General features: G+C 40.2%; 1 protein-coding gene across 1 annotated transcript; it reads left to right on the top strand.

Moving 5' to 3' along the window:
* Window positions 1-27,343, top strand: PITRM1 (pitrilysin metallopeptidase 1). The gene is made up of 27 exons (XM_030264307.4): window positions 1-151; window positions 340-442; window positions 1,246-1,352; window positions 1,891-2,042; window positions 2,480-2,594; window positions 2,710-2,806; window positions 3,220-3,380; window positions 4,652-4,778; window positions 5,462-5,550; window positions 6,079-6,207; window positions 7,851-7,964; window positions 8,369-8,465; window positions 12,348-12,482; window positions 14,436-14,574; window positions 15,986-16,102; window positions 17,187-17,319; window positions 18,019-18,139; window positions 18,872-18,948; window positions 19,248-19,413; window positions 19,537-19,637; window positions 20,584-20,704; window positions 21,489-21,560; window positions 22,612-22,724; window positions 23,169-23,294; window positions 24,518-24,663; window positions 26,255-26,357; window positions 26,865-27,343. The coding sequence occupies exons 1-27, from the start codon at window positions 114-116 to the stop codon at window positions 26,956-26,958; spliced, it is 3,093 nt and encodes a 1,030-aa protein (XP_030120167.4). The 5' UTR covers window positions 1-113; the 3' UTR covers window positions 26,959-27,343.
* Window positions 27,344-27,351: the final 8 nt, after the last annotated feature.

The following is a 27,351-nucleotide window of genomic DNA, read 5'->3' as shown; positions in this document are numbered from 1 at the left end:
GGGGCGGAGCTGCGGGGCGCCGCCAATGCGGGCGGGGCGGCGGCGCCTGCGCCGGTTCCCGCTGTGCCCCCCGTGCGGTCCGGCCCGGCCTGGCCTGCCCGGCCCGCGCAGCCATGTGGAGCCGCTACCAGGGGCTGCTGGGCCGCGGCCGGTGAGCGAGCGGGGGGCGGGCCGGGGACTCTCGCCCTGCGCGGCCCCGGCCCATGGCGCTCGGCCGAGGGGCGCGGAGCTCCGAGCCGCTGCCCGGGCGCAGGGCCCGGCTCGGCGGGGAGCCGCGCTGGAGCGGCGGGGCCGGTGTCGGTCTGAGCGCGTTTGTCAGCGGGAATTGTGTCGTTCCAGGTCTCTGAACCGCCGGGCGTGGAGGTGGAGGAGCGGAGCCGCGAACGAGAGGGCGCTGCGGTACCGGCCGGGCGAGCAGATCCACGGCTTCACCGTGCAGCAGGTGAGCCGCGATCGCTCTGCTCGGTACAGCAGCTTCCCCGGGCTCCGAAGGCACCTGCGTGAGGCCCGGCGGCTGCACTTAAATACTTGCTTTGGGTGGTCAGTCATAAAAATGACTCGGGAGTTCCTTGTAGTGACTTCCCTGCAGACAAATATTACAGTTGCTGTTAGTACATATTCTTATGCGGAGCTAATTCTGGAGTAGGTGATGCCTCCCCCGAGCCTGTGTGCCTACTGCAGGTGTGACCATTCGGTGTGGCCTTCTTAGAGTCCCGACAGATAACGGAGCTTCACTGTCCGAATGTGTTCTGATAAACACGTTCAAGTAATATATTATTTCCTAAGATGTTTTTAATACCTGTGTTGGAAAGCTGCCATGGAAATATGTGGAATTTCTTCTACTTTTTCAAAGGCAAAAAGCAGGAGTGGAGAGGAAAGGTTATTTGTGAGAAGTGATTGCTAGTGACAGAGCTAGTGGTAGAACAGAGTCCTTGCTTTTTCTATCTGCCCTAGCCACTGGTATTTGATGCCTTTTCTTTTTGTATTTCATATTGAATTTTTATCTGTACCGTAAGAGTATGGTTCCTCGGTGGTAGTATACTTTCATTGGGTTAAAAATTTAATTTAAATTTTATTTTCCATTTGTGTAATTATTTTTTCCCCTCAAACCACAGGAGCAAAAATTTGTTCAATACTGTATAAGCCAGTATTATGTATAAGACAAACTGTAATTCCTATATTGTGCACAATTTATCTGCCCTAGTTGAAGTCACACTGTAATACAGATGTTTTCTTCCAATGCAGGTGACAGCTATTCCTGAGCTGTTCCTGACTGCAGTGAAGCTTAGTCATGATGGTACAGGAGCCAGGTATTTACATGTGGCTCGGGAGGACTCCAATAATCTGTTCAGGTAAGACATTAATATAGGTATTACACATTCAATCTCCACATCACCTTGTGTTTTTTCAGTTGTAATCTGGCATCATGGCTGGATTATTCTGTGATTACAGGGAGGACAGTACTTCCTTTGTAGGGCTTCTTAGAATTTTTTAGGTTGAAACAGATATGAAGTCTGTTGTTCAGTCTGCTGCTCAAAACAGGATCAGTGTTTAATTCAGGTCCAGTTCCTGCCTTGAAAACTTTCAGAGACAGAGATTATGCAACCATAACCTTCCATGATGATTTTTATTTGAGCCTTTTGGATAAAAACAAATGTGTTTACTCTTGTGTTGAAAACTTCTATACTAACTCCAGAAACAGAAGTGCTGTGCTCGCTCTGAAAAAGATGGCTGAGCACTTGGGAGACTGAAGGAGTCAAACTCTGCATCTGGTGTGTGCCACGTTAGCTGTTAGGCAGTGGTGATGCTCCCATACATCACAGGTGCAGGCAGGAGTGGGTGAATTCCTCCTCACACATGACTCCATGCCTTCCATGCTCTCTCTTGCAGTATCCAATTCCGAACCACGCCGATGGACAGCACCGGGGTCCCACATATTCTGGAGCACACGGTGCTCTGTGGTTCCCAAAAGTATCCCTGCAGAGATCCCTTCTTTAAAATGCTGAACAGGTCACTGTCTACTTTTATGAATGCATTCACAGGTAGGTACAAAAGAAATAATGTCACTTAAAATGCATGAGGTTTTATTGCAGTAGAGCTGTCTGTTGGCTCTCCTTAATTTGGCTTTGGAGAGCCATTATTATTGGGGCTGAATGTTGTGAAGTATTAAAAAGCTAACAAGGCAAGACACAAAATAAGTCTTATTCACTTGTCAGTTACAAAGTCCCAGCAGAGCTGGAGCTTTACAGTATACAAAAATACATTTAATTATTTATATGGATATATGGCTGAAGTAAAGTTTTCATGGTAAAATACTTGCAGTGTTAAATATGTGTATTCCTCAGCAAAAATGCATTTCATTTACTACATTTATTCTCTTCCAGTTATTTATATGCATGAGAAATTAAAAATCAACATCATCAAAATGTGTCTTAGACTTTCTAAAATTCTGATTATTTTTACTTTTATTTATATGCAGCTAGTGATTACACTCTCTATCCATTTTCAACACAAAATCCCAAGGACTTTCAGAACCTTCTGTCAGTGTACTTGGATGCAGCTTTTTTTCCATGTTTACGTCAGCTAGATTTCTGGTAAGACAATTTGAGATGTATGCAAACCTTAAATTAAAAAAAAAGCCCCCTTTCCTCCCCCTCCAAATCAACAAGGTCTTCAAACTCTCAACACTTGCTGTTATTAATTTTGCAGGCAGGAAGGTTGGAGGTTAGAACATGAGAACCCAGCTGATCCTCAGACACCTCTAGTCTTCAAAGGAGTCGTTTTTAATGAAATGAAAGGGGCATTTGTAAGTTTTGTGGATGTTTGGTTTAAGTTCTTGCAGATGGTGCAGTAGTTTCAACTGTAGCTTATCAATGGTATTATTGCACCCCTTTGAAAATTTAAGAATTTGAAAATTCTTCCCTTTGAAAATTTAAGTCCTCAGTAAAGTCAACACTCTTGCATAGATTTTTTTTTTTTAAGTTAGCCTCTCAAAAGCTTGTTTGCGTATAGAAAGGTACTTTGTTAATAGATTTTATTGTAAAATAGTCTCTTACATCAGCATGGAACCTTAACTTGTTTTCTTAAAGCACATGGGACTGCATGCTTATGTGAGGAGGTTGTGTAGGTTAGAGCTCTGAGGTCTTATTACTGAGCACCTTTTGTCTTTTTAAATGTGTTTTGATGGCCTTCACTGAAATGTGGTGTTTTCCTATTAAGACAGATAATGAGAGGATATTTGCACAGCACCTGCAGAACAAAATCCTTCCTGATCACACTTACAGTGTAATTTCTGGTGGAGATCCATTATGTATTCCTGACCTTACATGGGAGCAGCTTAAGCAGTTCCATGCCACACATTATCATCCAAGCAATTCCAGGTATGTGGGATTGGTGACTAGCTCCCTAGGTTACTGGGTTAGTGCTTTGTATTTTTGTCAGGAGAAAACCAGAAGCACAGTGTTTTTAAGCACGTGGCCAGCAACAAAGATAGCCTGTGCCCTACAGCAGTTAGAGCAGTGTGGAAGCAAGGAATTTTTTTCTAGAAAGAGCAGTGAAGTGTGGATTGAAAGCAGGAAAGAAGAGTGGCTGGTTTTCTCAGATGTGTCTGTTTGCCTGACATGCATATGTGTTTTGGGGATAGATTGACCTGAACTCGTATGAGCTGTGGGGGAAGGGAGCATACTAATAATTACTTAGTGATAATGTCAGGGGGTTAAGATACAAGTAGCAGAGATTAATCTAAGGGTTCCTGTCCTCCTTGAAGTAACAGAAATTGAGTTAGAAGTTACAAATGAATGATTTAAGTGGCTCCTTCATCACATATTACTGTAGTGAGTTCCAAATAATGGATAGTCGTTTGATTCAGGTACTGATTTGGATGAAATTAATAAGATACTTAAGCTGGAAGTCAATTTGAAAGTTACATACAGGAAATAATTATTTCTCCTGTACTAATTTTGTGGCCAATCTGTTTTTCTGATTAATTCACTTGTGGAACATCAGCTTGTGTCATGACAGAGAATTTACAATCTGTTGATTTTTCTCATCATCCCAAGTATTCTGCTGTACTGGTGTTGAGATTTTAGCCAGGGGATGAGATCTACCTGAGGCACAGCTTGTGCTCATATTTGGTCCCGTGGGAGTCTTTTAGATGTGGGAATGTGTTTGGTGGGGTGACCCATGGAACCCAGCCATGTTCTATAGACAGACAAAACCTAGGACATGGATCATTGTATTTTATACTTAGTGTGAGGACCATAACAATTTTGTCTTCTGAAACTTAGGAGCACTGGGCTTCTGGCTTCAGTTACTATTTTTTTTTTTTTCTGGAACATTGTATTCCTGCAACTGAATAAATTTGAACATAATAAAACTGAACATAATGAAAATAAGGTGTTTTGTGGCCCACAAGCTGAGAAATGTGGATTTTTATCAAGAGATTGTGAGTTTCATATATTTGTATTTATTTATATATTTATTTTATATATTTATATATATTGTATAGGTTGAAGACCCGCCAAACAATTTTCCACTTCAGATGTAACAGAATTACTGGAAAGCACATGAAATTCAGGGTATAATACAATTAGCTACTCTACATTTCATATTAAATTAAGTGCTTAATCCCAGTATTTTATTTGAAATGCAGATTTTTTACCTACGGTAATTTTCCACTGGAGCAACATCTGAAGCAAATACATGAGGAAGCATTGGTAAAATTTGAAAGAATTGAATCAAATACTGACATCCCAAAACAGAAACTCTGGGATAAGCCTGTAAGTAAAACCAACAAACAAACACCACTAAAGCCAAAAACCCCCCAGGGTTAATATTTTAATCTAATCTGCTGCAGTTACTAATTTGTTTAGAATTCTGTAAATGAGCTGAAGTATTTTTATTTTTGGTTACATGGGGGACAATCTATAGTTACTTTTGAGTGTCAGTAATGTAATGATTGCCTGCAGTTGTTTGTTTTTATTTCCAATTTTCAAGTCCTTTGTCATTTGAAATACTGAAGCACTTATTAATGGAAAGCATTTAGGGTTAATGAAAGAAATACTGGTTCTTGGTGTCAAGAAATAATTCTTTCTAATAGTATCTAATCTTCCAAACATTGGTGTCAAAAAAAATTTTTGTGTTCTCTTCCTCCCTCCTCCTCCTTTTCCTCCCTGGCTTGTCCAGAAGTGTAAACATTTCTTTCAAAAATAGCTCAGAATGTTATTTATGGCCAGATTTTCTTCAACCTGTCCTATATTGTTCACTTTTAAACATTGAGATGTCACTCGTTTTTCAAGATAATGTGTGTTTGTGTGTTTGCTCATGGATCCTGAATTTATTTATGAGCATCTGTGAAATTATTTTAAATAATTGGAAAGATGATGCTATGAAGATGCAAGTTATTTTTTTGTTTGTAACTTCTGCTGTGAGTTTATTATTTATCATTTATTGTACTTTATAGAGAGAACACAGGGTAACATGTGGCTTAGACTCCTTTGCTGCTGATCCTTCCAAGCAGACCACAGTCAGTGTCAGCTACTTGTTGACAGAGTAAGTATATCAGAATGAAATTCTGGATAAAAGTTTCATTTTAGATCTTTAAGCAAGGTACAGGCATGTTTCTTGTCCCAAGTCCCTGTTGATAAATGTAATCCCTAAAGAAAATAATACCATGGGAAAATAGATCAGTCCTGCTTTAGTAAAGAAAAGTTTAGTTGCTGAATAATTTGCTTTAGCAGATAGACACAAGAAGAATCAAGTGTTACTTTACAGAACTGTTCAGTGGGTGAGGCATTTTGGAAACAGTGTCTTCCTTTCAGTTCCCTGCCATGTCCAAGTTCTGTATGACCCTGCCACTAACTTACCTCCCCTTGCAGCCCAAGTTAAATTACTTTCTTGGTAGTTACAACAAGTGAAAGATGCAGAGCCCTCTGATTTCCCTAAGGGCTGATGTGGGCTTCACAGCTGACAATTACTTCTCCCTTGTTCCCTCTACCTTTGTTTTCCAGTTCTGTTGAAATGGCCTCAGTGATACTGGGTGTCACATATGGTTTTTAAGAACTAATTGTTTTTCTTCAGTATTACAGACACTTTTGAAACGTTCACCCTAAGCCTGTTGTCTTCACTGTTGGTTGATGGGCCGAATTCTCCTTTTTACAAATCCTTAATTGAGTCTGGTGTTGGTACAGATTTTTCTCCTGACGTTGGGTAAGTGTTGCAATTCACATTTCATTACTAGAAGCAATTTTAGAAAAACTAAAAAGCCCTTCTAAGTTGGACGAACTCATCTCTTATACAGGCAATTTACACCAGAGTAATCTCCCTGTAATATTAAAATATCATAAGAGATATTTTCCTGATATGTTCCTGGTGAGCTGTAAAGCTTTCTCAGATGTAACTTTTGTCTCATCAAAGCACTTGGATAGAAGCTAAGTTGGTTAATCAAAGTTGTATTGTTTACAGCTTATGAACCATAAAAATGGATAGATAGAGTAAAATATGGAATACCTTCAGTGCCTTAATTTACCTGGATTTTTCATATTGGGCATTTAAGTATTACGTAGAAGTGTTTGTGAGCGCTTCTCTGTAACCACATTGCTTTTATTGCTTTAATTCTGTGGTTTCGTAGTAGGTAGGTTTGTCACAAATGTGCCTTTGTGCAATCAGGTGCTGTTAACTTGCCAGCACCTCAGTACAGAATTTGCCTTTTTTGTCAGCACAAAGAAGGAAGTGCTTTCCAGGCATGATTCATTTGACTGATTTCTGGACTTGAGGATGACTAAAATCATGCCTTTTCTCCAGTGACTCTCAGGTGTTTGAGTGGGAAACCTTAATTTCTCACTCACCCATAATTTTAATGTCTTACTTGGCCTGGCTTGACCTGTTTCTGCATTAAGTAGTTGTCTTTGTGCAAGTCCTGTGTCATGCGTGCCAGTGCTGTGCAGACATCTTTATACTCCAGAGCATGGCAGTAGAAATCCTTCTTTAGGCACTGAAGTAGGGATTATGTTGTATTTTTTGTCAGCTGGTCCTTTTCCAGGTTGGTTGGATTGATATGGATGTGAGCTGGCTTTAATTTGCCTTAGTGACTGTATTGATGAATCTACAAGAATAAGTTTGAGCCCAGAGATGAATATTGCAGAATCCAGGGTCTGAGCCTGCCACTGAATTCTTTCTGTGGTTTTCAGGCATGTAATAGTGGTTGTTTACTAGTGCATGAGCACCTATTGCTTTTTGTGTGTTGGCTTTGAACTGCTAGGTGTTCTGTATTTCTGCAAGTGCCATTGTGTTTCTATAAAGATGAGCTCTGTGGTTAACCTTGCCTGACAGTTTGGACAGAATTGTCTTTACTGTTATAATTTTTTTTTTTAAATACAGTTGGTAACAATTGCAGTAAACATGGAAAACTTCACCTTAACCACTTACTTTGCAAATACTGCTTTAGAAGTATTGTTCCACTCACCTGCTTGTAGTAGAATGTATGTGTTTGGTGTTACACACAGCTAAAATTTTCACCTTAAAAAGACTTCTTTACCTGAAAGAAATTACAGAAGAATGGGAAGATGAACAGAAAATACCAGCTTTACTTCTGTAGCTGTTTTTCTTTATCTAAAACCATATGCTGTGGGTTTTCTTGACAGTGGCTACTACTATTGAAATTGAACAAAAAATGCTTTTAAGTTCCATTTCTTGCCTCTTTGGTAATTATTTTACTTTCTATCTAGCTTTTAAATCTTGTGTGTTTGTATAAGTGGAAACAATGGGTGTTTTTTCCCTTCTTTTGCCTTTGTTGGCAGCTTTAATGCTTACGTTCTAGTGCTTATCGCTGAGTTGGTTATGTTTTACTCTAGGTTTAATGGCTCAACAAGAGAAGCTTATTTCAGTGTGGGTCTACAGGGTATTGCTGAAAGAGACATTGATACTGTGAAACAGATAATTGACAGAACAATCGATGAAGTTATTGTGTGAGTAATGCTTATTTTTTAAGAATAGTCTTAGTTAACATAATAATATGTAGGCACGTAATAATACAGACTTGTATATAATAACATGCCTCAAAAATCTAGTTGTATTACAATAAAGGCACTAAAGCAGAAGTAATATTGTTCAATACTCTTACAACTTGTGTCTGCTACTTCCTTTATTTTAGTTTGTTCTCATCAGTGTAACCTTCAGGAGTTTGATGTTAGTTCAGTTTCTCTAAATGATACAACATGATTACATTATTTCATATCCATTTTTGTTCAATGTGAAAGACATTATGTTGTAATGCTTCCTTTATTGATCTCATAATTCATTTTCATAACCTCACTTAAAGTGATCAGTGCTAATGGATATTATTTCCTTCTCTCATTGCCCCTTCCCAAAGGAAAGGTTTTGAGGAAGATAGGATTGAAGCTCTACTTCACAAAATTGAAATACAGTTGAAGCATCAGTCTACGAGTTTTGGACTTGCCCTGACATCTGTAAGTCCGTGTGTGTGTTTCTTTTAAGAATAGTTAAAAAAAATAAATCTACCACCTATGTCTTTACAAGATACAGGGTCATTTTGTCAGCTCCTGATATGTAAAACTTTCCACTTAAGGGCTCTTCCTTTGTCATATTGTGTACATCTTTCTTCTTTCTTTTCAGTAGCTTTCACACTGTCTGTGGACTTCCCACTGTATGAGTTAATCAGGCAGTGAGCCTGTTGTCTTTGCCTGAATAGCAGCTTTGATTGTAGTAGCACTGGTTATTCTGTGATGGCCATATCATACTGGCTCTGGGAGCTGTCTGTTTTGGCTAGATGCCTCTGTGTTTTCTAAAAGCCAAAGAGAAGGGGAGTGTATTTTTCTGTGGACTTCAGGATTGTACTGCTGTAAGTTAATTTCTAGATTCACAAGGGAAAATGTACAGTAATGCAATTCTTGACCTCAAATTTTAATACTAAGCTGTTACAGAAAACCCATTCCACAGCAGAATGTTGTCTTGAAGGAGTCTGCAAGTCATCTTACGTGTGGAATGAGTGAGGTGCAGTATTTGCAGTCACTGTGGAAATCAGGGTCTCCTGTAGCCGCTCAGTCTTTAATCTCCTCTCTTCCTTTCTGCTCTGCAGCAACTTCAGTTCCTCAGTGGCTCTTTTGCTTTCTGTCTCTCAGTTGTATATTCTTTGCATGAGCAGGGTTTTATTCCTAGGTATATACAGTTAGGCAAAGAAGCAGAGCCCTGGATTACCAGGAGATCTGTAAATGGGTGAGCACAAACAGAAGCTGTTTTAAATCAGATTGCCAGCCATGTAGGCAAATTGTGGATATTTAAGTGCCTGTCATGTTTCATGGTAAATCTGGCTAAATATGCCTGACTTTAATAGTCACTACTTTCTGGCATGTATTCAGGTGTTGTGAGTAATTCTGTCTGATTAAATATTTATGCAGATAACTTTAACCCTCAACATTTTTAAGTCTTGAAATTGATTCAACTGCTATGCCTTCATTGTAGAACAGAAAGCTCTTGATTATTTCTTGCTTTTAAAGACCAGTCTTGCAGCATTTACTGCTACTACTCCCATAGAGGAGAGTTATGTTTCAGTTTTCCTGAAGTCATGTTTTAAAAATTGGCTTTAAAGAGGACCTAGTTATAACTAAAGTGATCATAGAATTATGGAATTCTATGGGTTTGAAGATCATCCTGGTCCAACCTCCCTGCCATAAGCAGGGCCATCATTTGCTAAATCCAGTTACTCAGAGCACTTTTGATATGTCTTCAAACACTTCCAGGGAATGGAGCACCCACAGCTTCTGTCAGCAACCTGTCCCATTGTCTCACCACCCTCGTAGCAGAGAATTTTGTCTTTATGTCCAATCTAAATCTGCCATCTTTCAGTTTAAAACTTTTGCTGCTTGTCCTGTTTGTACAGGATTTGTAAAAAGTCTATCCTTTTAAAAGTCTATCTTTTTAAGCCCCCTTCATATATTGAAAAGCTGCAGTAAGGTCTCTCCAAAGCCCTTTCCTTCTCCAGCCTGAACAACCTTAAGTCTCTCAACCTGTCTTTGTAGGAGAGGTGTTCCCCCACTTTGATAATTTTTGTGGTTCCCCTCTGACCTGCTCTAACAGGTCAATGTCTGTCTTGCACTGCAGGCCTCAGAGCTGTGTGCTGTACCTCAGGTGGGGTCTGATGGGAGTAGAGGGGCAGCATCACCTCCCTCGCCCTGCTGGCCCTGATTTTTTTGGTGCATCCCAGGATACAATTGACTCTCTGAGCTGGGAGCATTCATTGTGGTCTAATTTCCAACTTCTCATCTACCAATATCCCCAAGCCTTTCTCTACAGGTCTGCTTTCAAACCTTAAATCTCTAAACTTGTACCGATTGTTGGCCGTTGCCCAGCCCCAGTGCAGAACCTTGCACTTGGCCTTGTTTGAACTAAATAAACTTCATGTAGGTACACTCCTCCAGCCTGTCCAGTCCCTCTGCATGGCATCCCTTCCCTCCAGAGTGTCCACCACACTCTCAGCTTGGTGTCATCTGCAAACCTGCTGTGAGTGCCCTCAGGGGCATTGGCTGTGTGATTAATAAAGGTGTTCAATAGTATTGCACCCAGCAAGCAGTGCTTGTTATTGATCTCCCTTTGGATGCTGGCCATTGGAATGCAACTGCTTGCATGTCACCATCCAGCCAATTCCTTATCCATCCCATAGTCCATCCACCAAATCCATATCTCTCCAATCTAACAATAAGGGATGTTGTGTGGGCTGTCAGAGGTCCTTTGAAAGTCAAGGTAGGTGACATCAGTTTTGTTATTAGGAAAAAGCTGTTCACAAGAGGGTGGTCAGACATTGGACCAAGTCCTCCCAGGTGGCTGGGATAGAGTTAAATCTCTCTGGCTGTGTTCTGGTTTGTGCTGATAACACAGGGGTGTTTTTCATTGTTGCCCAGTGTTGGCACAGTGTCAAAGCCTTCTCTGCTTGTCCCTCCCACCCTACCAGCCAGGAGGCTGGTGATGGGCAAGGAGCTGGGAGGGGACACCAGGGGCCAGCCGACCCCAAAAGATCCAAGGGTTGTCCCACACCCTGCTCAGCAGTAAGAGCTGAGGGAAGAAGCAAGGAGGGGATGTTTGGAGTGATGGTGTTTGTCTTCCCAAGCCACCAGTATATGTGATGGAGCTCTGCTGTTCTGGGCGTGGTGAACATCTGCCTGCCTGTGCAAAACAGGGAATGAATTCTTTGGTTTGCTCTGCTCACACACAGCTTTTGCTTTACCTGTTACACTGCATTTATTTCAACATGTGTTCCTTCACTTTCACCCTTCTGATCCTTTCCCCACGTCCTGCTGTGGGGGGCAGAGTGAGTGGCTGTGTGGAGCTGAGCTGCCAGGGATGAACTGTGGCACCAAAGAAGTGGCTGTGGCCCCAAGCCTGTCAGTGCTCAAAAGCTGCTTGGACAGTGCTCTTACATACATGGTTAATCTTCTAGGTGCCTCCTGAGAACCAGGACTGAACTGTTGTAATGACCCCACAGCAGCCTCACATAAGGAGTGACTGCTTTTAATTCAAGAGAATTAGCTCAAGCGTGTTCTAAAAAAATATTCTGCTTTGTATCATATTAGGGAATTCCACAGAATAGAAAAAAATAGTTATTGCTGAAAAATACTGAAGGCTTATGAACATGCCTGTAATTAAAGAGGTAGGAAAAGAGAAAGTAGATTTGACAGTTTTTATACTTTGCTTTGTTTTTGAATTTTCCCCATTCACACAGAGGAGAAATAAAGAAACTTTTGTTATCTTGCACTTGTGTTGTTTTAGAGAACTTTCAATAGCAACTTAAGGAAACTCAAATTAGAAAATAAAAGAAATATCCTGGGGATATTTCTGGTTATTTAGCATTTTCTTTCTCCAGAGTCTCACCTAATTAACATACTTAACGTGTTGGAGTCAACCTTCTTATAAATCGTTTAATCTAGCTGGTACAAAACTGTAGCATGTATGTACTTACTACTTTGTCTCTACCACCTGTTTCTGTTTTCCTTCTTTCTTGAGCTGAAAAATTCATTTTAATGTGAGGGACTGAAGAATATTACAGTATATTTCCTGATATGCACAGCTATGTAAAAAAAAAAAAGAGTAATAGTTTAAAAAAATGGTGGTTTGGTATAGTGAAATTAGAGGCAGGATTGGAAAGAATGGGGGATAGGTGATGGTGGAATAGAACCTTTATTTGAAAAATATCTTTCCCCCTCCAGCTACATTAGGACTAGGCATTCTGTGTCTGCTATTCAAGTATAAGTGTTAAGGTGGTTTTGGAACACTGATGCTCTCAGTTAGAGAAATGCAGATGGATTGTCCTGTTTACATAATCATTCTTTCCCATTCAGTACATAGCTTCGTGCTGGAATCAAGATGGGGATCCAGTGGAGCTTCTGAAGATTGCAGATAAAGTCTCTCGGTTCAAGCAGTGTCTTAAAGAAAATCCCAGATTTCTTCAGGAAAAAGTTAAAACATACTTCAAGGTAGGCAAACTTATAGAAAATTATCTTGTATTAATTTTTAAATCAAAATTTTTTATTTGAAGTTAAACTGAAGGCTATTTTTTATCACGATATTACCTATTTCTGGGTGTGGCTTGAGCAGCAACACATTCTAATGAAACATGTTAATTTTAATGGTTTAAGTTTCCACATTTCAAAGGGGAAAAATAAAATTACCTGGCTGGTCAGTTGGAACCATATTTAATAGAACACTGATATTTATATGATATATTTAATAGAACACTAATGTTTTACCATACTGTAATTGGTATAGAAGGGCACATCTCTTTCCTGGTGAGAAGTTCAGATGTGAACAGAGAATTCTGGACCTAGTTATGTGTTCCTTAGTATTGACATAGCAAGGTGCATCTAATTTCCCTTGCAAAGGATTTGGTTACAAGTAAGATTGTCTTGGTGTTCCTCATGTCCATTGAGCTGCTGTCTGAATCTTGCTGTCAGTGCCAATTACTTTCTGCTCTTTCTCTTGTTTTCCTCTTCATGTGTTCTTCTCGATTTTTTTCAGAAATAAAAAATATCTAGTAAAGGCATTATAATTCTGAATAGTTCTGAAGCCCTGAATTAGTTAATTCCAGAAAAACAAAATCCAATTATTGCAATGCAAAAGTGGTGTGGGTTTTTTGTAGGGTTTGTTTGTTTTGTGGCTTCGTTTTGTTTATTTGCTTTTTTTGGTAGGTTTTTTGTTTGGGTTTTTTTTTTTTCCATAGTCAGCTTGTTTGTTTCAAAAGGCAGATTAATTATAAGTAACTGTCACCTAGATTGGAGTAAATCTTGATTCTAATATACTCAGAACCAAGAGACATCAGTTGAAATCAGTTTTCCTAAGAACATTTACTAGTGTCTAGAGGTAGTAGGCTGCTGTTAAAGTTTTGGCTTCTATAGGGAAGAAATGCAGGTGCAGTATTTTTGTGAATATCTTTTACTGTACAGTTCTGTTGAGGGGGCTGAGGCAAAGGCACATCTCAGTAGGAAATGATGAGAACAGTTGAATGTTCTTACATCATAAGATTATGCACTGTTGTACCTTGTGCTGGGATATTCTTAAGGCAGGCAGGCAGAGAGCAAGGGTGAGAATGCTTTTCATCCTGTCTATTTTACTATGGCTAGTTAGTTTTGCATGTTTCTCTCTAACTCTGTAGTCAGGTTTCTGTAGTGTTTTCACACAGGCAAGGGGAAGATAAACTCATAAAACAGTATCTGATTACATTGTCCCAGATTACTGCTATCAGTGCCAGATGTTGCTGTTTGTCTCCCACATTGAAATGGGCATTTTTTGAGGTCACTGTCTTTTGGCTGGCCTCCCTTTCCAATTATGGAAAATGGAAGCTACATGAGTAATTTTGATATTAAAATTCCATAGTCTGGTGTAAACAAAGAAGAACTCAACAGCAGTTTGAAGCTTGCGTAATGCCCGGAGTTCTGTGGCAGCGAGGCTGATGTGTGAAGCATTTCTGAGCAGGATGAAGCATGCACATTCTACATCATTTGGGATCTCTGTGCACTCAAGCTTGGGCAGGTTGAAAGAGGTGTTTAATCAAACCCTCCTGCATTTAACAGAATTTCCCCATCTTAGAACACCCTCCAGATAAAACTTACGGCTCTGTTGTGTTTGTTATGTACAGCTGTTTAACCTGGATTTAATTAAACTAATGAGTACTGTGTGCTGTTGAGGGATTCTGACTCTAGAGTGAAACTTTGCAGAAGGCTGTTGGTGCTTGTTCCTCTGCTGAGCAGCCTTTTCCTCAGAGCAGCTTGTTCTGTATGAAACAAGGGCTCAGTCTGTGTGGTTGTGATACTTTGGATAACGTGCAAACCAAATGATGCACAGGCTGTTTATCTGCTGCTGATGGAGCAATAATCTGAGGCAAGGAAGTTGCCCTCAGAATTAATGCTTTGTTTTGGGATATATTTCTGCAGGATAATCCACACAAATTGACTCTGTCAATGAGTCCAGAGGAAGACTACCATGATAAACAAGCTAAAATGGAAACAGAAAAACTGGAGAAAAAGGTCAATGCACTTTCTGAAGAGGAAAAAAGAGAAATCTTTGAAAAAGGTTAACTTATTTTTTCACATTTTTATTTGTAAAACCTTTTTTTAGCTGTTTTTTGTAGAATATCTTAAATTCTCAGGCACTCTCCAGCATTTGCTCTGAAAGGGATGGGTTTTTTGTGTTGCAAATTTGTGTGTATGTGTTAAAGGGCTATGCAGTGAATTGCTTACTCTACAGTATTTGGTTGGCATATTCCGTTAGTTTTAGCACTCAAAAATAAAATGATCAATGTCTTCATTAGGGCAGAAAAAAGGAAATTGTTTTAAAATACCAATCTGTTTATTCTTTCCCTTGTTAACTTGCAGTGAGTGGAAGGTGAATTCACAGGATCCCAGGATGGGTCAGTTTGGAAGGGACCACAGTGGTCATCTGGGCCAACCTCCCTGCTCAGGCAGGGATGTCCTAGAGCACGTGGCACAGGATTCTATCCAGGGGTTCTGGAATATCTCCAGTGAGAGAGACTCCACAGCCTCTGTGGACAATCTGTTCCGTGCTTGGATACTGCACAGTAAAGAAGTTCTTCCTCATGTTCAGTTGGAACTTTTTTATGCATCAGTTTCTTCTCATTGGCTCCTGTCCTTTTGCTCAGCACCACCAAGCAGAGCCTGGCTCCATCCTCTTGGCACCTTCTCTTCAGATACTTACATACCATGTACCTTGAAACTGTTTATTTATGAGCATGAGGTCTGCTCCATGCTCCTGTAAAACTTAACATTTTGTAATTATATTTCTTATATTTTCTGGTTAAAAAGCCAACTAGAAAAGTAACGCTGGGTTTAACTTATTCTCAAGAATAACTTACACTTGAAAACCGTGGGCAGTCATCTAATTTTGTTAAAGCAGTGTCTAGTCACAGAAATCCTCCAAAAATGTGGTGTTAATCTTCTGAAGCTTTGGTGCGTGACAGGAGATAGGGAGCACGAAATCAGAGGAGGCTTTCTACTTACAGAGATAAATTGGAGAGTACTCAGAGGTGACCAGCTAGTGTCTGAAAGTCTGAAATGTGAAAGTAATCACAACAATTTAGCTGCATCAGTGTTCTGACAGAGCACTTGAGTAAGAACTGGAACGGATTTGGTTAGAAAGAAGCTTCTTATCTGCCGGGTCTGGGTCGATGCTTGCAGAGCTGAGTGACAGCACAGACTGGCAGGTGTCACTTAAAGATTAAATTACATTTTACTATAAACAGGTTGTGAAGACGGGATTGGAAAGAGAATCTAAGCATGTCCTCTGCTGTTGTTAAATGATAATCTGCAGAATTTGCTTTAGGAAAATATTTGCAAAGTTGCTGATAGAAGACTCCAAACTTGACTCTTGAGTTATTCTGATCTGCATCATCTCAGTAGGTTTTAGGTCTTGACAGCAGTTTCACTACAAGCTGAAAATGACAATTTTGGTATTCTCTTCTTACTAGGTTTGGAATTAATTGCTCTTCAAAGCAAACCTCAGGATACCTCTTGTCTCCCAGCTTTAAAAGTGTCTGACATCGAGCCCAAAATCCCCTTCACTGTGCTGGAGACGGCACTGGCAGGTTGGTGTCGCCCTGTCTCGTGTCCCAGAGAACAGCACTGTTGGGTTGTTCCCTGGCTGCTGGCCCAGCTGTGGCCCCTTGCCCAGCACATGGACTGTCTTTGTGGCCCATAGCTGTGCTCTTTCTCCTCCTCTCCAGCCCAGTACTTCTGGGCAGACATGGCAGTGGGTCCGCAGAGCTGTCACCTCCGAGGGGCAGCATGGACGTGGAGCAGCCTCCCGGCCTTCCCAGGGCTGGCAGGAGCTCCTGATGGCAGCTCCCTGCTGCAGGCATACTCCCAACTTGCCCTGCAGTCAGAAGAGTCTCTGACTGGCACATTCAGTGCTCTTGAGCAATCTCCTCACTTTCCAAAGGCTTGCCTACATTGCAGAACTCCTGGCAGCTAGGGCAGCAAGCCTTCCGTACTGCAGTCCCTCCTTACCCGTTTTTTACAGAATACGACTTACAGGAGCCACAGGAAAAAAATAAGTTACTGTCCTTCCTCATAACTTCAGTGCAAGTTTTTCCCTGCTTTGCTAGTGGTTTCTTCAGGGACTGTAGAAGGTGGTAGTTCTGAATTTTGTTACAGTTCTGTCAAAATTTTGCAGGTAAATACTTTCTGTAGTATATTTCTAACAGACATTTTTCTTCAAAAATTACCAGCAAGTGTCAAGACTGTTTAATTTTGTTGCAAAAAATGACCTAGTTTTAATGGCCTGGCTTAGGAAGAATGTACAGTGCAAGAAACTGCTTTCCTCAATTTTTGAACAGATGAAGGGAAAAATAAGGAAGAAAAACTTTCTGACTTGTTTAGGAACAAGTTGCTACTTCTTTTATTTGAATGTTATCTCTAAAATATGATCTCTGTTAGAAGAATGCTCTTTTCAAATTGTCCAGGTGTCCATTACCTTACCATGGACAGAAAACAGAAAAACCCCTTTGGTCCAGCATTCAGTGTAATGTGCAAAATTTAAACAAGAAGTGGCTCTGAAACACCAACAGAAAATTATTCTTAATTAGATATTCTTGTAAGAAATCATTTTGCTTTTGTGTGTTTGTAGTGGGAAGCTGCTGGTTATTCTTTGCTGTTGTTTGTTATCCCTAGCTGATGACATTCCTGTGCAGTACTGCGCTCAGCCAACCAATGGGGTGGTTTATTTCCGAGCCGTTTCCAGCCTGAACGCGCTTCCTGAGGAGCTCAAGCCATACGTGCCACTCTTCTGCAACGTCATTACCAAGTGAGACGTTTGCTTTCTTAGAAGCTGAAGCAACAGGCTGTAATACAGCTTGCCATGATACTAATGCTGCCTTTAATAATTCCAGCATCTGTTCTTACTATGAAAGGGAAAGGCTGATGAGTTGGTTTCATGCAGAAAAAAGTTTTCTTTATTCCCCAGTGTTGCTAAATAGTTTCCCCTTCCCCACCAGTCTCTGCATTGCCTTTTTGCCCAGTGCCAATACAAGCATTCCCTCAACAGACTGGAAGATTTCTATAAATGAGAAATAACCTAGCAGAGATTGAAGTTTTTGCTTGAATAGATTTCTGTTGCAGTTTTGCCATGTGGGGATGGAAAAAGTGACCCCATCACAAGGGAAAGAGGAGCACAAAGTAGAACAAGTGACCTGGGCTGGGAGAAAAATGTCTTTATTGATGAGAAAAACTTATGTTGTTAATGTAGTTCTTAAGGATGTTAGTAGCAAGCCTGCATATAAAGCATGCTTTTTAATACAGCATTTTAAATTAGCAGGATGCTTTAATTGAAAAGCCTGGTGGGAAGCTTTTATAAGACATGAAGTATTATGTTTGCTTGATAATGCCCCAGATTGTTTAGTTGCTAAATTAGTATTGTCCTAAACAGACTAATTTATTAACGCTACATGGATTTGGGTTTTGGCATACACTGAAAAGGGAAACAAATACCTATTGTTTTTTACAGGATGGGATGTGGAGCCCTTGATTACAGGGAACAAGCCCAGAAAATAGAACTAAAAACAGGTGGTATGTCTGTCAGCCCACATATCACTCCAGATGATTCACACCTGGATGTCTATGAACAGGTAATTTAATATAACCTTGCAGATGTTACACTTGCAGTAGCAGTTCTGTAGTTAAGGGTCAGTCAGAGCTCCCAGGTGGAGGGTCAAGCTAATGTTCATTGAAAGTCCTTGGAAGATATAAATTAGATAATTACAGTAAGTTAATGTTTTGTGCTAAGGGGAGTGCTTGATGTGGGTGTTGTGTCTAAGGCAGTACTTCACTAGCATCTGTCACAGTATTTTTGTGTACTCCAAAGTATTTTGGGGGCAGAATGATGTGGTGTTACACACAGAGTTTGCTGTTAACGTGTTATGTTGGCAGCATCACTTGATCTATGTTATGTTGGGCATAACAGTTCTGGCAATATTTCTTTGAGATTTTTGCAAATTTGTTGAGGGTCTGCTCTGTATGGATCCTGGAGTTAAAGGAATTCCCATGGAGAAAGGTGTGCCCCAGAACAGAACTTGCACTTTATGGGAAAAAATACAAAATTTTGTGTCTGAACTGCTGCTTGCTGTTGAGAAGAAGAAATTGAGGAATTTGCCAGGCTTGCTTTGTGAGAAGAGCAATCACATTTCATGTCTGCTCTCATTTCAGTAGCACAGCCTGCATTAGAGTGATTTTGTAATGTGTAGCATTAGGTTCACATCATTGCATCACTTCCATGAAAAGTTACTGTGCATTTTTTGGGCCATTGCTGTGGTTGTCTTGTGTGAAGGGTTTTTTGTGTTTTGTTTATTTTTTTCCTTCAGGGTGTGCTCTTTTCATCTCTGTGCTTGGATAGAAATCTGCCAGACATGATGAATTTATGGAGTGAAATATTTAACAAGTACAGTACATTGGGTTTTGTTTGTTTGTGGGTTTGCATGTTTTTTGGGGCTCTCTTTTTCACTCTTCCCCCGACCATTCTTCTCTTCTTAGAGGCCCTACTTTGGACTTTATTTTCATAATTCTATCTCTAATGTCTTTCTTAACTTACATATTGCATTAAAAGCATGACTATATAGTGGATAAAATGGACAACCAACAGTTTAAAAGCACTTTGTTGAACTTGGGATGATAACTGATTCAGTAAAATAAATTTCACTGGTGTCCTTTTGCATGAGACCTGCTTGTGTTCTTTTTCAGCCCAAGGTTTGAGGAGGAAGAACATTTCAGAGTACTGGTTAAGAAGACTGCCCAGGAGCTGTCAAATGGCATTCCAGATTGTGGCCATTTATATGCCTCTATTAGAGCCAGCAAAACCCTTACATCTTCTGGAGAGCTGCAGGAAATGTTCAGTGGGATGGATCAGGTGAAAAGTTAATAATGCCCTTCAGCAAGGCCCAAATTCTTGACTGCGGAGTTACAGGCTGGTTTTTGTTAATTTTCCCTGTTGGTTTAATCTGTGGTCTTTCTGCCTTCCCTTCCTGCACAGGTGAAGTTGATGAAGAGAATAGCAGAAATGTCTGATATTAAACCCATACTGCGCAAACTACCACGCATTAAGAAGTATTTATTAAACAGTGACAACATCAGGTGAGCTAAAAAGAAAGGGGCACTTTGGTTAAAGAGAGGCCATGGCCTAGGAGTATGCTTTTCTCAGTGCACCTCATGGGGTTTTATGAAATGGGACATCTATGGAAAAACTGCAGAAATATTTAATTTAAATTGCCCTTGCTTACAGAGCAGTAGCTATGGTAGCTCATTTTGTTCAGTATTTAAATGGTTTGAGAAACTTCCAGCAAATTTTGTAGGTTACAGTTGTACCCAAAGCTTGTAAGTGACCTGTGCGATTTTACAGAAATAGTCAAAAATCTGCTTTTTGTTTTTCACTTCAAGGTACCCATTAGACAAATACCTTTAGATTGTTTTGAAACAGTTGAATATAGTTTGGTTTGGATTTTTGTTTCGCCCCTATAAGGAAAGCAGTGACATTCTGAAACTTGCTTTATGCATATATTGGAAAAAGTAAAGAGAGCACATTAAGGAGTTTAATGTCAGATGCATTAGTTCCAAAAATGAGTCTGTTTGAAGTGACATAAGTTGCAAAGTTTTGTTTTTTAAAGCATGAAATGATAAATGAAATTATGTAAATATCTGTACTGTTAAAAACTATGTTAGGGCTGTCTGTAAAAAGAGGATACAGAGGGCATTAATTTCCTTCAGAGATACTTTTGTTTCCTAAATTGAGCTAGTCCTGTTTTGTGCACAGAAGGTTTGACAGCTACTGTTCAACTTTTGGTCAGAAAGTGTTCTAGGATGAGCAAAAGAACACCAGTTGGACTGTAATTTTTTTTTTTTTTTTGCATCAGATGCTAGATTGAATATTTTGCCTTTCTCTCTGTTAATAATTACCTGAGATCACTGACCTAACATTCTGATGATTTAATAGAAAATATTTAGAAAGACAAAGTGGTACAAATTATAAGACTCTCTGAAAACACAAAACCATACTTTAAAACTTGATACGTATTTTTGACAGATGTTCTGTGAATGCAGCACCTCAGCAGATACCAGAAGCATCTAAAGAAGTAGAGAAATTTCTAAAGGGCATAGCCAGAAGTAAAAAAGAGAGAAAACCTGTTCGTCCACATGTGATTGAGGTGAGAAATTGTCATTTGTGATTAGGGCATCAAATACAGTTGACTTGATCATGTCAGTACCATTGTGCAATCAGGAAAAGTTTGAACTTTACATGTGTCCATGTAAAGGTGCCTGAAGAAATCTGCCAGACATGTCTGTGATCAGCTGCTCTGTGCTTTGCCATGGAGTGTCTTCACTGCAGCACAGTGGGCAGTAGAAATGCAGGAGATCTGCTCTTAAGCCTTACCCTGGGGTTACTGCTTCAGCATGGGACATGGAAAAAGAGTTTCTTCCTTTCCTTGTTGCATAAAACTGTAATTCTTTTTTAGCTCAGCTTTACTTGAAATGTTGGCCAAAAGCAAATAGGGCATGATATGCAGTTCCTCAGTTGAATATGAGTTTGTTTTGTTACCAGGGTGTTCAGGACGTTTGGCACAAAATATGCTTTATTCACTGGCATTTACAAATTATCTTCTCTGTCACTTAACAGATCTGTCTTAATTTCTGATGAAACTGGAATGAGCTCCCAGTTCCTTACCCATGAGTGAAATGATAGTTTGCAACTTTATGGGCCCCATTTAATCTGGGTCTTGGTGTCTCTCAGTGCCAGATTACTCTTGGAAAAAAAGTAATTTGGCATTTGTTTAGGAAATAGGAGGAGACAACTGAGTACCTTGCTTATGTTTGTGAAGGCATGGTTTGAGGATTGCCTTAGAGACGTTTGAGTGGAAGGGGTTGCATTTGTAGTAGTCTTGGTTCCAGTTTTTAAATCATCTTTTAATATGAGGACTGGGTCTCTTGTAGAAATCTTCAGAAGTGAAACCTGTGGGAAGTGAAATGGTTACTGGTTTGCAGATCACAAGGAAATTAGTTAATGTAAGTATATTATTGGTGAGGGATATTGGTATTATAGTACTGTTACTGATGGTAATGGTCCATCTTAAGCTGTTACAGAAGCACAGCACTGAAACATAATTCATGCCCTTCAGTTCCACAACTAACCATCAAACTCAATCACTTCCAGTTAGTCCTTTCCTTGGTCTCCTTCCTAAATTATTCTGAATGTGAATGACACCTGACAGGAGAGCATTAGTGAAAATTAGATGAAAATGAAGATCTGTATTTGGCTACAGGAATGAAGAGCATACCCTGAACTCTCCTTTTAGAAGAGAGGGGCAAGGAGAGCTCAGCCAGTGCTGCAAATGCAGTGCTGTGCTTGGCCCAGCCAGAGTTGTGTGAGGGTCTGGGAATGGGGTTTCTGAGTTTAAGAAAGGATGGGAAGTTCTGAAATGGTGACACTGGAGGTGTGTAAGGATCTCTCTGTGCCTAAGTGAGCACACAAGCAGATGTATGTGTGAAGGAGGCAAAGGAGCCAGCTCTGCGGAGGCCCAGAGACGTAAAGAGTCTTGAAGTTTGGAAGTGAGGGGTTGTAAGGAAGAATTGAGTCTGTTGCAGGGGATGTTTGAACAGGAATTTATACTACAGCTGCTGTCATAAATAGTTTACTTTTTTTTGTGGGTACACAGTTCCTGACTCTGCTTTCAGTGTCTAGAATGGATGGGTTGGGATATGATATGTGTGCTACAAGTGGAGAGTCATGAACATGTGTTTCAAGCAGAGTAAATCCGTGGCTAAATCCAAACTCCTTGGCAGTGATTCAAAATCTGCAGAACTGAGAAGGGGGTCTGCAAGGATGGGTAGCTGATGTATGGTGTCCCTCTCCTTTAGTTTTCCAAGGCAATTCTTTGTGCTGGATTGCTGATACAGGCACAAGGGAAATGTCACTGGTTGCAGGGTAGGATAAGTGGCAGCTTTAGCATTTGTCTGTATGTTTGGCAGAATTTCCTAGTTGTCAAAAAAGTGAGAGTTCTGAGATGGGTAAATTGTCTTTGCTGCTAACTATGACAATAATGTGCTTTTCCCCTAGGATCCTACTTTCAAGCCATGCCAGATGAAGACCCATTTTGTACTTCCCTTCCCAGTGAACTATATTGGGGAATGCATTCGAACAGTTCCCTACACAGCTGCAGACTATGCCAGGTGGGAAGCAGAACGTGAAGGAGCTTCTCTGTGCACTGCACAGCACAAAGCAAAACAGAAAGGGCTGACTGCAGAAAATGCAGTGCCTTTGTCACAAAATCTTTGCAAAGCAGCTGTTGCATATCTGAGCCCAGAGAAGCCCTGTAAATACTGAGATTAAGTACTGAGGGGCTGCTCTCCTCTACCTTGGAATAAACAGCCCTGCCTACTTGGACACGTGTCCCGAGTTGACAGTCCTATTGCATGTAAGAAAGTTCAGTGCCCCTCTTACAGTGATGTGACATTATTTAGCCATTATTAAATAGTGAGTATTGCTGTGGTAACTGGCATAGATTACAAGCAGCAGTGCATTGTAAATGGGGATCTGGGGGAGCTGTAGAGGCAGTTGAGACTGTTACTGTTGCCCAGCTCACATCTTCACTGCTTCTGTTTCTCTTGTTTCAGCCTTCGAATTCTTGCACGGTTGATGACAGCTAAATTCCTACATACAGAAATCAGAGAGAAAGGAGGGGCTTATGGTGGAGGTGCTAAACTTAGTCAAAATGGCATATTCACATTCTACTCCTACAGGTAACAGTGTATTTCTTTCCTCTTGATGGCTGAGGGGACCACTGACTGCTGTGGACAGTGGTCCCCTGACCACTCTGCTTGGCTGTGTCTTATTTTTGACTTTATTGTAGCAGTCTTTCAAGAAGTGAAATAAAAGGAATGAAATTAAGTGAGTGATTCAGTGCTGATGAAGTTAGATTGCTTAATAAAACTATCCTTTGCTTTATCTTGTTTGTGCCCATGGGAAAGCTTAAATTATCTCTGCTGGTAGCAACCACTGCTGCAGCTCTGCACTTTGGTGTTTGCTGTCTCAGTCTCAGATTTATGTATAACTGGCTTTCACTTGTTTATTTCTGGGTTAAGGAGGCCCTAGAAAAAGAAATTCAAGACTACTCTAAATTTGAGATCATGAAGTAGAATGGTGATGTTCCCTAAGGTCCTGAGTTTGAAAATATGAATCTTCCTTAAAGCAACTGGCTGAAATCATCAGAGGTTCAGCAGAAAGCATTGCTGGTGATGAGCTAGAACTGCTTTCTCATTTTCTAGTCTTCTCTTTGCCAGTCCAGAAGAGTTACCCTGCATTTAGCTTCCCAAGGTGCTTTCTGATGAAATTTGAACTGGAGGTATTATAGTTGTAATCCCCACTAGCAGTGCTGTGTGGATGGAGTCCTGGCTTCAGTTGTTTTCCTAGCCCAAAGGCAGCCTGGCACGGTGCTTGGTCAGGGTTCCTGACTGAGGTTTGAGCAGTCTGGCCTTTCTGTGAAGTTTCAACATGGTAGGACTTGTCCTGGCAGTAGTCCTTAACTTGCCAGTAGTATTTAACCTGTGGCACCTGTTTTACAGAGAGTAAAAACAGGTGTGGCAAGAAAAGCAACTGAGAGGAGATAGGGCATATCATAAATATTCCTGGTGTGGGCAGTAATGGCAGTGGTGCCTTCAGAGCCCACTGTGAACAGCACTGGCTTACTTGACCTGCTTTTATTACGCCACTTCTCTCTACACTATCTTGGAACTACTTTGAGGCAGCTGAACTTCTGTACCTGTGTATATAAAATTCTGAATCTGCTTGTTTGTAACACTGCTTTCTTCTTAAAAAGAAATGCAAAAAAAAGGAAGTTTATAATTTGTTTTTCCCCCATGTGTGATATATAGTAAATTATGAATGAAGTGAGAATAAAGGAATTTAGGTTTTTCATTTTGTAAGACTGAAGTAATTAATTTTTATGTTTTCTTTTTCTTCTAAGAGACCCAAATTCATTAGCCACCTTGAAAACATTTGAAAAAGCAGTTGAATGGGCCAAATCTGGAGAATTCACACAGCAAGATATTGATGAAGCTAAACTAGCAGTGTTTGCTGCCGTGGATGCACCAATAGCTCCTTCAGACAAAGGTACATTCTCATCATCCTCCCTGGGCTGTCAGTGTTTGCTTTTTAATTTTGGTTTAAAGGGAAGAAAATAGTTTACTAAACTGTGTTAGATTATAAAATTTGTGTTTGGAAGATGAGAGAAAATGGCAGTTTCAGTGAATCTATTGGTTCTTATTGCTCCTTTTTAGAAACATCTCATCCACTCAGGTTCTGCTGAAGTTTTGTGTTACTGCTCCTCTGCATCACGTGGAGGTAGATTGAGGAAATTATTTTAGGTTTGGAGAGCATTAGATGCAGACGAATGAGAATAAATACTGGTCCTCTGATTGAAGGAGAGCTGAGGGATTGCTTTCCTGGCTCAGGCTGCGAATGTCACTAGCCCTTTGTGTGTGTGTTCTCTGAAGAAGTTAAAGCACAGAAGTCTGTCTGCTGGGTGGAGGGTGTTTTTAGCTTCTTTGCAGATCTGCACATCCATGATGCATTAGTAGTATCTTTTCAGTTTATTGACATGTAGCTTTGCTGTCCTCACTTCTTTCCCTTGTTCTCTTACTGAATTTCAATCCAAGACTTGCCCAGGTAAAACACATTTCCTTCCCATACAAAGGAATTGCAAGGTTAAGATTAACATTATTTTAAAATGTGCTTGTATTAGCACTAACTTGTTTAAACAAGAAAACTTCAAATTAGGCTTTTACCTGTCAGAATCTGGTTTTGGTCTGGGCAGTTAAAAAGCAACTGGTGTGAGGTGCACACGAGTGCAGTGCCTTGTGTGCATGCCTGCACTGTGCAGTGCACATTGGGTGTTGGTGTCAGAGAGGGATACAAACATCCTTTGGCATTTGAACACAGATCTTAACAGAGCACCGAACAGGAGAGCTCTGTTCCAGAGGCCTGGGAACTGGTGCAAGGAACACCTGTCCCTTCATGCTTCTGAGTCACTGTGCACTGCAGATGGAGGTGAAAACCTTACCTGGCTGGGAACTCAGCCCTGCTTGGGCAGGAGGTTGGACTAATTGACTCAAATCCTCCCAGCCACCTTTATTTCTCTATGGTTATATTTGCTTGACAAAAAGCTTTTCTGTGATTATTTTGGAGTTCTCTGGTTGTTCAAGGAGTGATTAAAATGCTGTGGGCAAGTACTCCAACAAAACTTTAAAGCATTTGTATGCAGATTTCCATGTGTAGTACAAAAATGTGAGCAAATCTTCCCATTGCAGATACATCACAACTGAATGGAAAGAATATAATTCCAAAAACAGAAGCTTCATGAAATGCAGTTTGTTTAAAAAGTTGTTAGATGATAACAACATCATCTCTTCAGAATGAATTATATCTAAGTTTCCTGGACCACCATTATGTTCAGATTTTTGACAAACCAAATAATTTCCCAAAATAGAATTTTTTCCTAAATAGGAGACTGTTACTGCCTCACCCTGGTTTCAGCTTACTGTGCTTGATTTAGTTGGATATTCTCTCAGCACGATGGGTTGATGGTTAGTCTCTATTCCTTTTCAGCACACATTCCTGTTGTAGTTTGCTCTCATTCCTGCCCATGGCTGTGACAGGTTCCAGTGCACCAGAGCAGTGTATGGTTTTGTTTTCTTTTCCCTAGGAATGGGTCATTTCCTGTATGGGATTTCAGATGAAATGAAGCAGTCACACAGAGAACAACTTTTTGCTGTCAACAGTGATAACTTGGTTGATGTATCTAACAAGTAAGCCTGTGCTCAGTTGTTATATTTAAGTTACTGGACTTCTTCCCTTGGTCTTTCATACTACTTTCACTATTTTCTTCTGTAACCTAGAAAAGGATATGTTAATTATATCCTGTTTATTGTATGTTTAGCAGATGTAATTCCCTCCTACACTCTGAGTTTGTGGGAGATATGGTTTGGTTTACTTTTGAAGGGCCCAGAAACTGTCTGGGTAGACTGTATGACTAGGTATGAGGAGACCATATGAGCTGGTTCTACTCCACTTGTAGCATTTTGTGTCTGACTTCTGAATTCCACTGTAGATATAAAAATTCCACTACAGCCAAGTACAGGGCTAAGGAGGGACTGTGATGAGTGGGCACAATACAAGTTGAATGTAGCAAAGGACATTCTTCCTGAGATGGGAGTATTTTTAACTTTGACAGCAGAGCTGTGGTTAACCAAATATAGCAGTTTTTCACTTGTTTATGGTTGTTTTTTTTTTGTGTTTTTTTTTTTTAATTCCAGGTATCTTGCAGTTGGGAAGAGCACTCGTGGTCAAGCTGTACTTGGTCCAGAAAATGCAGATATCACCAAAGATCCCTCATGGGTCAAACGATGACTTTGGCTTTTCTGTGGGTGTTTAGCTGTAATCTGTGTGACTACAACATTAGGGGTTTTTAGTAACTTTTAGCAGTGCTATGGTCCAACTGAAATATTCATTGCTGGTTTTTAACAGTGTTCACCAAACCAGTTAGAAGCTCCCTTTCTCAGAATAATGATGTGAAAAATTTTCTAACCATACAGTATTTGAGAGCAAGAATTACATGCTCTGCATGGCAAAGACAGACCTTAATCTTTTAATGAAACCTCACTCCTCCAATCACATATGAGCACTATATAAATGAAATATTTTTGTATATGTAAAACTCTAGTTTTGAATGGTGTTTTGTTTGAAATCATGGCTGTTGTTGGGTATATAAAGAGTTGTCTGTCATGTGGACAGATTTCATTC

The sequence above is a fragment of the Taeniopygia guttata genome, chromosome 2, assembly GCF_048771995.1.
Source record: "Taeniopygia guttata chromosome 2, bTaeGut7.mat, whole genome shotgun sequence".
In the NCBI taxonomy this organism is placed as follows: domain Eukaryota; kingdom Metazoa; phylum Chordata; class Aves; order Passeriformes; family Estrildidae; genus Taeniopygia; species Taeniopygia guttata.
This window is presented reverse-complemented; position numbering and strand designations above follow the sequence as displayed.